General features: G+C 37.1%; 1 protein-coding gene across 2 annotated transcripts; it reads right to left on the bottom strand.

Moving 5' to 3' along the window:
- Nucleotides 1–104: 104 nt before the first annotated feature.
- Nucleotides 105–12,641, bottom strand: srpk1a (SRSF protein kinase 1a). Of its 2 annotated transcripts, none has more exons than XM_043246453.1 (16): nt 12,554–12,641; nt 11,822–11,876; nt 10,479–10,606; nt 9,859–9,967; nt 9,674–9,761; nt 9,373–9,460; nt 9,005–9,111; nt 7,513–7,678; nt 7,261–7,286; nt 6,412–6,628; nt 5,936–6,283; nt 5,625–5,725; nt 5,135–5,242; nt 4,925–4,994; nt 3,329–3,421; nt 105–1,283 (listed from the first exon to the last, which is right to left on the bottom strand). In XM_043246453.1, exons 1-16 carry the CDS (start codon nt 12,564–12,566, stop codon nt 1,099–1,101), a joined length of 1,902 nt encoding a protein of 633 aa, XP_043102388.1. In that variant the 5' UTR covers nt 12,567–12,641; the 3' UTR covers nt 105–1,098. The 2 variants fall into 2 exon arrangements, with proteins under 2 accessions (XP_043102388.1, XP_043102387.1); XM_043246452.1 differs by lacking the exon at nt 3,329–3,421 and adding an exon at nt 2,695–2,787.
- Nucleotides 12,642–13,010: the final 369 nt, after the last annotated feature.

Below are 13,010 nucleotides of genomic sequence, written 5' to 3'. Positions count from 1 at the left end.
TTTTATCTGTACAAATGATCAGTGTGCATTACAATAAAATTACTCTGTTTTATCGCCACCATTTTAGAACATTTTTTTTCAGCAAATCAGACCAACAGGTGCACCCAACTTCCAAATGCTTTATTAAAACACTTCTATCCAGCTAAATAATTTTAGCTTAGATGCAATAGGATTTCTTTTAAAAACTGTACATGGCTGTAATATACAGATCAAGGCAAACTCTTTGGTACACATATATACAGACACACACGCATGCACATGCGCGCACACAAAAATCATACGTACAACACATTTTTTTCTTTTTTCCCCTCCCCAAATATCACTTTTGGTGGTCCTTGACAGTTACTCATTTTATGTGGAAGCTTCTTGTACACAAAATGTACTGACCATGAATGAGAAGACTTTAGCTCTTCAAAATCTAATCTGAGACAGACAAGATCAAAACCTACTGAACTAATAAACACGCGCACACACACCCACACACACACACACACACACAGAAGACACTTGTATAGTTGAGAGAGAAACACAAGAGGTGTGGCGAATCTTGAAGCAGAACAGAAACATCTTAATTTATACTCTACTGTCATAAAGGTAAACCAAACAATTCCCTTTCCATAAACCACCATTCTTTTCCAACTCTAAAACTACGGGTAACAAAATTATCTCCTGTGCATCGCACTGCAGCCCAAGTCTTCAGTACTCAGAGGATTGGACTGCATCTCATGTTAGTACTGCAAAACAACCGACCTCCATTTTTTTTTTTTTCTTTTTAAACAACTTCAGAAAACACCCCAGGTACCTAAACAGGTGCCTCCTAGGTCTAAGTCTCATCCTTTGCCAAAATAAAAGGGACGGCAGGGGAAGCGGGTGTGATCCTCAAGAAAAACCTCTCAACTCTGAAAAAGAGAAGAAGAAAGCAGCTAGAACGAAAACAGGTTTACTATTCCTCTGGTGAGCCAAGCAAATGGCATCACTCAGATTAACAAGGAAAAAGAACTACGCCGATATGCTCTATGAACTGGAAAGTGATCTGTTGCTGTCTCTTGAGTTCAGGGAGAGATGGCCTGAAGTATGTGCGGTGGCAGAAAGAGGCCACTAGAGGGCAAGCCAAGGGTGTCGCAGACAGTCGGCAGCAGTGGCTCTTTTCTCTGGTAGGAGCTCCAGCATTGGAATCAGGAAATCAGTGAAGGTCTCGGCCTCCTCCCGAGGCCACTCGTATTTATCCATCAGAACATCCAGCAAACCCCACGGCTTCAGTTTAGTGATGTGCTTCAGGTCACCTACAGAACGCATACAATTAGAGTCCAGGCCTCTCGTTACAAGTCGTACTCTACTCTAGTTTTTACTTTTTGATTGCAACATCCTGACATGTTTCCCAATAAAAGCCACACAAAATCAATATTAAACTTCAAAATGATAATGGCATGCCTTTCAGAGCAAACATATTGAAAGAAAAGTTAATACATTTTTATATTTTTAATACATTTAATAATAATTTTATATATTAATACATTTAATACTTTGTTAAAGTGTGTAAAATTGTGCATTAAATTCAAAATTCTGATTTAGTTAAATGTAAAACTTATGGGAATTCAAACATACATAAAAGCAGTAACTTTTATTCAACAAACATTGATCAAAATAGACTAACTTTATTCCATAAGATTTACATTTTAAATAAATGCATTTCTTATGATTTCCACAAAATACTGAGCAGCAATTTTCAACATTTATAATAATGTTTTTCAGTTGGGCTACTAAAATGTATCACTGCTCCATCTTGAATAGTAAAATAAATGACATTCCTTGATTTGTTCAATGTAGCGGTTAAAGAGATCTTAGTTTATCATTTGCAGGCATTTCTCTGTTTTGCCGATTGAAACAGTTTTAAACTATTCAAGTGTAAGTAAAGGCTGCTATCGGTTCATGCGCACACAAACAAAATTATCTTAAAATAGCTGTCTCAGAAAGTATAATTTTAAACAGTCGGTTATGTCTTAACTCAAGTGAACACAAACAAAGAAACTGGATGTGTGTCATTACATGAGAGCAGGGGTCATCAAACTTGATCCTGGAGGGCCGGTGTCCTACAGAGTTTAGCCTCAACACACCTGCCTGGAAGTTTCAAGTATAGCAAGTAAGGCCTTAATTAGCTGCTTCGGGTGTGTTTGATTAGGGTTGGAGCTAAACTCTGCAGGAAAACGGCCCTCCAGGACTGAACTCGGTGAGCCCCGCATTAGTGTCGGGTCTTAAAGGGCCACCAGCCCAACAACCTGCTGTCGTCTGCGTTAGTAATGTTAATCAAACAACAAAACGGCTTTAGCAAAGATTAATCTATTTAATTTATAACACTAAGCAGTGTTATTAAATTTCAGTGCCTCATTTTTTAGCTATGCTTTTATTTATTTATTCTTATTTTACCAAGTGTTCGGTTATCTTTAATACTGTTTGACCTTTATTAGTTATGCTATTAGTTTTTGCTGTGGTACTGAAGAAATACTTTGTGAATTTGATTTGACCAAAGTAACATTTGACCAGTATTAAAAAAAAAAAACCTGTCTGAAGAGAAAAATGACAAAATTTTCATTTTTGGGTGAACTATTCTTTTAACCCCAAACATTGCACATACTTGTTTTTTAATAAAAGTATTATGATTACAGGTATAAAATGCATTCATAACGGCCGGATTACCTTTCTTGGTGAAAAACTCCTTGGAATATTTTCCGGTCAATATGAGTTTGCGTGGGACGGCCCCAAGCAGTTCAATGATCAAAGCAATGTGGTCTACCATCACACAGAGAGTGTCGAGCAGGGAGGGGGAGGTGAAGTGGAGGAAGGACCAAACATTGGACAACTTGATCAGACAGTGTTAATACAGTCATTCACCCATCCTGAGAGCAGAAAGATGAAAGCAAAACAAGGAGACGCAGCCATGTCCTGACAGCACAGACGGCGGTCACATAATAAACTATTTTCACATTAGACGTTCAGATGAAAAGATTTCGAGAAGAATTGGACTTGTGTGATGCAGAAGTGTTTTGAGGTTCTCCTGCCTCTGGTGGAGCTTCAAGCTAATTCAGTCATGCAGCGATTCAGTGGCTTTGAAGCTACAACAATTTGTCTATTGTGATTAGGGCTGCCTCAGCCTTGTAAGAAAAGCCTCATTGTGAACAACTGGACATTTGCTGAAGAAGTTTTGAACAAAATCTTCAGAAAAATGTTCTTGAAGTGTGACATGGCGTGCTGTCAATGAAGCTGCTGGATCTCCTGTTTTCCTTTCAAACCCCTCCCTCAGGGCAGGGCTGTTCCTGACTGACAGGCGTACCTTTACGGTTGAAGTATTCCTGTGAAAATTTCCCGCTAAGAGCATAGTGACGGGGGATATGCCCCAAAAGCTCAATAATCAGAGCAAGGTGGTCTGAAAGATAGACGAGAGAGAGGAGAATGGAATGGAGACAGGCAGAAAGAACATGAACAAGATCTTAAAAGCAAAAAATAAATAAATAAAATAAGAGATGACAGATTACAAGCTAAACAGGGTGTCTTACATCAGTGTTTCCAGTCAGCATATAACTGTTTGTTCTCTATTTGTCTTTATTTGCTTCAGAGAATAATTTGGAGATATTTCTGCATTACAATCACTAAACCTTTGGGACACACCTTCCCTAAGGAAACATTGAACATATTAGTTTTCCGTTTTCAGAATTGTTGGAAGCCGAAGTCTGAAAATACTTTTCAATAATAATGAAAAAAAAAACAGCCTGAGATGACTTGGTGCACAAAGGACAGGATGGTGACAAAAAAAAACATGAGACGCATAGAGGGGCAATGTTCTCTATGCCAAAAGGAAAATTCAACAGCCACCTTTCTCTTTGAAGTGACTTAAATTGGAAGAAGGTTGAAGTGTGATCTAATTCTGCTCACCCCATATTTAGGAAAAAATAGATCAGCTGATTCCAGTGCAATGTGGTCTACCACAAAACATCATTCTAGCTAGCTCTCCAGTTTGACTTCTTGTCTGACCAGATTCTGTTAAATAACTTACAGATATACAAATGCAATAAATGTAAGTATTACAATGCACATTTTGCAACCAGATGCTTAATGCATGTAGACTTTATACTTGTCAAATGCCATGAAATAATTCTACTTTTAAAATCAACAGAATAGTCTGACATTTCACTTGATAAGTAATGAGTACATATTAAACAACCACATAGTGGCTCAAAACATGCTAATTCTGATCATGACTAACATACTTCCCAAGATCTGTGTACACAGCATTCACGCTTCAGTTTGAACACAATTAGATCCACGGTGACAGAATGCCTTAGAAACTTGCTAACTAAGCTTGACTGATGGGTAATAAATTAGGTTTTAAGTTTACAAATTCTTCCACCACACAAAATCAATTTCTAAGGCATGAAAAAAATGCATCTTTCTGTTTTAGTCCATTTAGTTACAGCATCAGCTAATAATAGAACTCGAGGAAGAACAAAGAAACATGGGTCAATAAAAGAGGCAGAAGTAGTGGGCGAAAGGTGGAGGAGGAGGAAATGACTACGAAGAGGAAGTTTATAGAAGAGACAGGGTCTCCATGCATTTTAACAGCAGGCTCTGATTGTTAATGGGGAAATTACCACAGGATTACTCAAATTCTTAATGCGCTGAAATTTCAGTACATATTAATTAGAAAAGTAATAGATGACAGACAATAAATAATTCATTATTCTGTTACATAGCGCCTGCAGTGCGACATTAATATGACAAAGTGAATCATCAGTCACATTAAATCTGAAATCATGAGGTGCTTTACCTGTAATCCAAAATAATTATTACTGTAGCATCTTTCCTCAGTAAATAATGCAGGACACATTCATCATTTTAGTATTTCGGGCAGAAATAAGAAATATTGCATTACCTTCATCTCTGGAGTAATCTTCACCAGAGTGCGGCTCAAACAAATAATCACCAGTGGCCAATTCAAACGCCTGAAAGAAAAAGAGCAATCCAATATCAGGTCTGAATTGTTACCAAATTGATTTACCTGATCTCACAACGGTGCCTGTGGATTTATTTAGAAGTAATGCAGATTTAACAAACTGATGAAAGACCATGTTTAGCTTCTCACCATGCAGGCTGTGCTCCAAATGTCAGCAGGTGTGCTGTACCCCGAGCCCAGCAGCACCTCCAGGGAGCGGTACTGTCGGGTCTGAATGTCTTCAGTAAAGTGCTTGTGCTGAAGAACGGAAAAATCACAGCAATACTCAGCTCTGGACAAAAACCTGATTATTCAATTTATAAAAAAAATTAAATTAAACTTCTATATTTAATAAACATCTGAACCATATATCAACCATATAAAATTCAACCAAATAAACTAATGCATTGGGGCGGGTAAGATTGTTTTCATGTGTACTAAGCCTCAAAAACACAGTAAAAACTGTAATATTGCAAAATATTCTTTGAATTTAAAATAACAGTTTAATGTAATTTATTCCTGTGATGGCTAAGCATAGTTTTCATCATTCATTCATTACTCATTACATTAATTTTAGTATCACTTTATTCCTTTAAAAATGATTATAATTTTGGTTTAATGAGATTTTTTTAATTCTTACCACCCAGCAGGCGTTGCCAAGGTCAGCAATCTTGACCTTGATTTTGTCTGCATTAAGTGGCTCCAGTGGATTGACCAATAGGTTTCCAGATGACAACTTATCTGAAAGAGAATAAAAACACACACATGCATATATATAGGGTCACTAGGAAATGTCATCCACTAAAAATGTCCACTATGCGCTTACCTGAAAATAATAGCAATGCAAGTTAGAACCACAATTTCTAACATTTACATGTGAAGTACCCCTTTAATGCATTTACCAGGATATAATCCTTTTAAAAGCCATAGAGGGGGAAAAATATCACTGACCATTCTTTAGAGTATCCTTGTTCTGTTCCCTGGCTCTGGTTCTATTCTTTTGCTGATCTTGCTCTCCAGATGGCAGCTCTCCCTCCTCCGGCTGCTCTCGGCCTGAGGTGCCATTACTGTAACAGGCCTGGTCCAGTTCAGGGGATTCTGCCCCATTACAGTACTCATACATGCTTTGAGCAGTGTCCTCTGGGCTTGTGTTTGCATTATGGTGGTCCTCCTGTAGCAGTTGGCCATGCTGCTGGTCTCCTGCATCATCCTCCTCAGGTTGTGTTTGATTGGAGTCTATACAGCCATTACAGTTGAGCTCAAGCACAGCATCTAAGGTTTGTTTCTCACTGGTCTCCACTGTTACGCGAGATGTAGAGAAATGGAAATATGTTGGCAATGTGTTAATGACAGCTGATTTGTATGGAATCAGAAATAATAATCAAATTCTGAACAACTTTAGATTATTGATAGAATTAGAAGCTAACTTGTTGTGTCCTCTGTAACGATGTCCTGCAGTGACGCTTGTCTGAGTGGGGCAAAAGAGGGGGATTTGGGGGATTCTGGGTCGTCGTCCTCTTCCTCTCTGTTTTCAGGCCCAATCTCCATCTCTTCCAAGTCCATAATGCACTTCTCCAGGAGCTCAGCTTGACGCTTCTGCTTCTTCTTTAGCTTCTTTTTCTTGTTTTTTGACATTTTTGGTGCCTGAGGCAAAGCAAGACATGTTAATGCTAAAAAGCAAAAGCATTTTGATAACAACTGAAACATTCCAGGTTACAAATAAACTTGCAAACATTTACAATTTTTTCCCCCAAGAAAAAAAGGGAAGCATTTATTTGGTAAAACAGTAATATTGTGAATTATTACTCCAATTTAAATATTACAAAAAAAATTGTTACTGTTTTCTATTTAAAATCATTTTCAAATGTTTATAATAATAATTAAATACAAATAATTAATTCCTTCCTGTGATGTGATATTTAAGCAGCCAATACTCCAGTTTTTAGAGTCACAAAATCCCTCAGAATCATTATAATATGCTCATTTGCTGCTCAAGAAAAATGTATTACTATAAATGTTGAAAACAGTTGTGCTGCTTTACATTTTTGTGGACATCTACACATTTTTAGGATTCTATAATGAACATTTATTTGAGATATAAATCTTTTGTAACATTGTAATTGTCTTCAGTCATGGTGGCAAGATTTTAAGATGTAAATAACCCAGATTATATAAACAACAGCTCAAGATTACATCGTTTCAGAACGTTACAAATTAATTGAAAAGAAAACAATTCAACAAATAGAACTGACATCTGCTAAAGACGGAAAACATACCTGTTTAGGTGCTGGGGCAGTGCTCACTGGAAGATAAAAACAACACAATGACAGCTTACAAAGTAAACCAATTTTATGAGCAGTATGCTAGAGGTTAAGAAGGCCAACCAACAAGTTGTGTTGATGAGAGAATGTGAACTAGCTTAAAAAAAAAAAAAAAAAAACTGAGGAAAAGTTGACAGTCATTCGAAACTGACTGAAGCTGTGTAATGTTTGCTTCATCGTGTGTGTCAGTAAGCAGAGCTGTCGTACCTGCTGACCCAGATGGAGGGGGAGCACCAGCTTTCTGCCACTCAGTGGCTTCTGCAGCCAGCTGCCTGATATACACCTTATCCACACTCATGAGAATGTTCTCTGGCTTAATGTCTGTGTGGATGATTTGACACTTGGTGTGCAGGTAATCCAGACCTTGAAGAACCTGAAAGATTTAGGGTAAAGAAAAAAAAAAACTATAAAAACAACTACTAGCATCTTCCTAAACCTACTTAAGCAACATAACCTATAATTACATTGTTATTAATGCTTATTCATAGCTCTCTAAAACAGATTATTTTAACTTGGCTGAGGCGTTACTATGAGGTGAATCATATCTCACAAACTCAGTGTGTCCATCTAGTCATGACTAAGATTATACATATTATACAAGTATACATTACAGTTTCATCGGGCAAAAAGCTTTACAGATATTTTATTATTCTAGTTAATGTTACAACTAGTCAGTTCAGCTAATCACAATGCATATATAACAACATGATTATATAAACATATATAGTCAGTCTGTTGTTTTACGCACAGAAACAACAGTCGTCAAGTCAATAAAACTAGACGTGCTCATAAAAACTAAAGATAATACTTTATTAACCTTTTCTGATAAAGAAGTGCGCAAACTCAAGCTTTTTTGACAATCATTTCTGTCCAGTCAATTCTGGCACCCAACATCACAAGATGATGATGTTTTGAGCTCCTGACGTAGCCGAATCAGAGTTGTTTTGAAACAGCCGCCTCAGTCTCTAGGTTATGCATCCAGCTAGAGCTGACTTAATTTCATTGACCTGGTCGTGCATCACAAAAACAGACCTCATCAGAAGAGAGGCTCATGAATAGTAATTTGACAGGCCAAATCGAGCTGTTTTTGACAGACCTCCTGAGAAAGGAGCTGTAAAAATATATTGAGATGGTTTTTGTTACTTATACCACAAATATATATTCCTAAGGACATCAACTCAAAAAGGTGTTCAACATGGGCCTTTAAAAATAACTTCTTTCTCAATATATTTTAAAATGTAATTTATTAATGTGATTGCAAAGCTGAATTCAGCAGCCGCTACTCCAATATTCAGTTTCCTTTAGAAATCGCGCTTATAATTCTAAATATTAACAATGCTGAAGGCACCAATTTCTCAGGAGTCTTTGAACATAAAAAGTTTAAAAGAACAGCATTTTTCCCCAAAATCTTTTGTGTTTTAAATGTCACTTTTGACCAATTCCTGCATCGTACCTTAAAATATAAAACCATTACCTTGACAAAAAAAGCCTTTTGACAGTCATGCATATTGTCCCTTATGAACGTATCCTGCTGTTATCAAACCATTCAGAGTTTTCAATAAAACAAATAAAATGTTAAACAAGACTGCAAACCCATAATTAATCTGTAACTGATCCACGGAATCCAGGACAGCAGTTAATTAGTCAAACCGTAATTACGTGAACACTGATCTGGTTGTGCACTGGTGTGCTGCGTTACCTGTCTAATGATGCTCTTGACACATGGCAGAGGTAAGCCTTGATAGTTGGACTTGATAATCCATTTAAGCAAGTGGTGCCCTAGAACCTCAAACACCATGCAGACATCTGAAAGATCGAGTGAAGGTCCAAAGCTTTTAAAACGCAACCTGCTGTTGATAAAAATAAGTGTAGAAGTTCTAACTAAAAACCATAATAGCAGAATAGCTTCCCAATCGCTAACACAACTGTTTCCAAGTCGGTCACAAGTGCCCTTGTAAAAGAATTTGGGGTATCTTAAAATAGCATGGGACACCTGCTTCAAGACTTCTTGACCCATTTTCTTGCTCACACACAGACACACACAACATTCTTCATATTCAAGGATACGAGTCCCATTGACCCCTGAGATCTTGAAGTCATCCAGTAGCTGCACAACCATCTCTCTGTTTGGATCATCAGGGTCTGTATTTCTGACCTGAAAACAGAACAAAATTAAATAAAATTAAGCATCCCGATTTAGTGATATCAAAATACGCTTCCTTTAAAAATCTATGTTTAGATTAAAAAGAAAACAGTTGATTCAAATTTATTTAAAATAACCGATATTTCACCTTAATTGATTTTACCTTTCCTTCTTTTCTAAAATTCTTAAAGCATTTCTGTTTCAGAAGTTTCTTTGAATACGTACAGATCTGAGTAACTTTATTTCATCCAGAGCTGTTTCAGTGTAATGCTCCGCGCTCTTTACCACCTTCATTGCAACAAACCGCTTCCCTCTGCAGAGAAGGAAAAAAGGAAGAGAAAGACTGTGTCATGCATTTGCTATTTTGGCACATATAGTGTTGTGTTATTTGAAAATTACACAGCTCTTACTGAATGTCCCAGGCCAGCCACACAGTGGAGAAATGCCCCCATCCCAGCTTCCGGATCACATGGTATTTTCCATTAAATAGGTCCCCTATTTTCACGTGGTGATATCCTCCTAACCAAAAAAGAACAGCAATCCTTCAATTTGTATTCGGACAGCTGATTGGCTGAGCTTTTGGGCTGGTTTGATTGACATTTTGTTAGGAACTGATTTTGAGCAATCAATTGAATGTACGTTTAGACCAAAAAATAGTATTTGATCACACTACAGAGATTTTAATAACAAAATAATTAGTACAACAAAATAAAAAAACAGAACAAAGTAATACCACCACTACCCTTTACACTGAATCAGATATTTGAAACATACAGCAATAGGGGTATAAACAGAGGATGATGACATTCCTGTATTTACAGTACAAAATATCCATTTCTTTTGCAGTTTACAGTAGTTATGTGTTGCATTTCTAGGAAGAAATTGTAGTTTCATCAACAGCTATGAAACAAGGAAGTGCTTTTAACTTTCAAAGACTGAGCTCGTTATTTCAGCTATTTTAAGCCTGGTCTATAATAATCAAGTTATAACTTCTGCTGTCAATAAGAACTTATAGAGCTTTGTCTCCAACCTTTGCAATAGTCATTAGGATCTTCTTGCTCTTCATCATCGGAGCCAAGGATTTCCTCATCGGGCTCCTGTATCTGGGTCTCTGTAGGGGGCTGCTGTTGTGATGCCCTGCGTGGAGGATGTGCTGGCCTGAGGGATGACAGTACATTTCATTTAGGTCAGTGGACACACATTACAGCACAGTCTATATAGGGCGGACCTCGTACAGTATAAACACTTAGAGAGCCATCCTCTTCCATGAAAGACTCTTCGAAGGTGATTTTACAAGGATTCAATTTTCTGACAACCATTTCAGCATGTGATTTTAATTTTTTGACTCAAAGGACCTTCATAAAACAAAATTTACTACATAAAAACTGCTTTAATGAGCTCACTGAATAACAGAACCGGGCTGACCTGAATACAGCAGATGGGTGAAAGAAACAGAATTTGCAATTATAAATTAGAACCGAATCCTTATCAAGCCACTTTGTGATGCTGATGCTGTTTACTACTACAAGTCTGCTTTATAAAAAGACTATATTGTAAAAAAAATAAAACTCTACATTGTTCCAAGACACTTTAACATCCATGAAAATGTTCCAGTCCACAAACATTTCTTTATAGTGAAAAAACAAAACTGTTTTTCAAATCATTTAACTAAATGGTCTAAAAAAAAATAAATAAATAAATAAATTCCCCAAGCAACCTATGGCAAAAATCACCTTTTGAAACCATTATTATTGGTAATTTCACCTCAATCTAAATCCAAAAAACATAATGCGCACATAGCTAGTGTTTTGTTTTTTTTACTGCAAAAGGCCTGTTGTTAAATATAATGTTCACATACTCATGTAAAAACTCTATTAGCGTTTTATTGCATTTCGCTGACTGCATGCATCCTGCATGTATCCATGCTTGGTTTAACCCATGCAAGAAAAACACCTGTATCTTAAATCACAAAACCTGAAGCGAAAGAAAGCGCAGCTTGAATTAAAATGACTTAATTTACCACATTAAAAGAGATATTATCAAATGACCACAGTTCAACAACTAAGACTAAATAATCAGAGCAAGCTCAAAGTGACTCATTTTCTACACATTCGCGCCTAACAAGACACTGTATTTAACAACCTACTCTGCAAACTTCCAAAATATCATAAAAAAAGTCAACATACAGAATTCCGCGTTATGGATCTTAATATCTGTTGTCCAATAATTACGTTCCAGAAAAGAGTTAAACAGTGCACAACACTGTATACAGACTGTCCTTCTTAGTTTCTAACATGTTTTAATTAACAATGTTAGAAAAAAATAAAATACTAGCAACAGAAAAAAAAACAGGATTATGAAGCACAGACTCACTTCTTGGTCGACTTCTTGGCTTTGGCCCTTTTCTTCCTCGCCTGAAGTGCCAGAACTGATGGGACAAATGAAGTGCAACATATATTAAATACATTTATTAAAAAACACTTAAACTCAGATAGCTAAACATAGCCTGACAATAATAAAGGAGACACACAGACCGGTGATAGTGATCTTATGTAATGCACATAAACAATACACAGCTGGGTGTTTACAGTGTGACAGGAACTGAGCGCTTTACATGGGTGCAGACGTGGCTCTTTAATAATAGGTATTTTTCATGTTTTTATAACGCCGGGAACATGGATGCAAAAACGAGGCTGTAGGAAATGAATTCCTGAAGTTTCCACGACAGCAAAGAGGAAAACAGACGCTTTCAACTCTCATCCAGTTGATACGTGCACGCGCCAGCTCATAAGCTTAACCTCTATCGAAATCAAAAGAAAAGCGACGTCGCTTAAAATGAAGACGACGCAAACCGACGATAAAACATGCCTCTGGGGCGTGATGAAAATAAATTTAGCTCACTTCAGCTGCAGACCGAGTGGCTACATGCTAACGCTAAAGACACCAGCCCATGCGTCCCAATACAAATGTAAAATGCGCCTTTATGCTTTAATATTACACTAAACGCTTGCGTCCGAACGTACATTAATCACCCTGCCTCATGTATAAACGTTATAGCTTCAAATAAGGCAAATATTATTCAGAGAAAGTCAAGGAAGAGATTACCTTTTCTCTCCATGTTGGCCCCTTAGTTGGCGGCTTGGGTGGCCCTGCGCATGCGCTCACCTCCGGACACGAGCGTCTTGACTCCTGCGCGTTCACGGTGTGAACTCTTTTTTTTTTTTTTTTTGCCAGAGCATAATTTTAAAATCTATGTGCTTTAGCAATTATACATTGAAAGATGTGACAGAAGGAGCCAGACGAGAGCATTTACACACAAGAAGACAAAGCACACATAAATCTATAAGACGAAAAGCATCATGGTAGCTATAATTACAGCGGTACTATTGTACATTATATCTGTGGTTATTTGATTTTTATAAGACTAAAGAAACTGTTGATGGTGTTGGCTGGTCATAAAATGCCTTTTAATATATTTTAAATGAAACCCAGACCTAGGGTGGATAAAGTCAATAATGACCTCACTTTCTATTGTTCAACATAAAACAATCAAAACAAAGAA

The sequence above is a fragment of the Puntigrus tetrazona genome, chromosome 8 (assembly GCF_018831695.1).
Source record: "Puntigrus tetrazona isolate hp1 chromosome 8, ASM1883169v1, whole genome shotgun sequence".
Lineage (NCBI taxonomy): Eukaryota > Metazoa > Chordata > Actinopteri > Cypriniformes > Cyprinidae > Puntigrus > Puntigrus tetrazona.
Note: the sequence above shows the minus strand (reverse complement) of the source record. Positions and strands in the feature narration are given on the sequence as shown.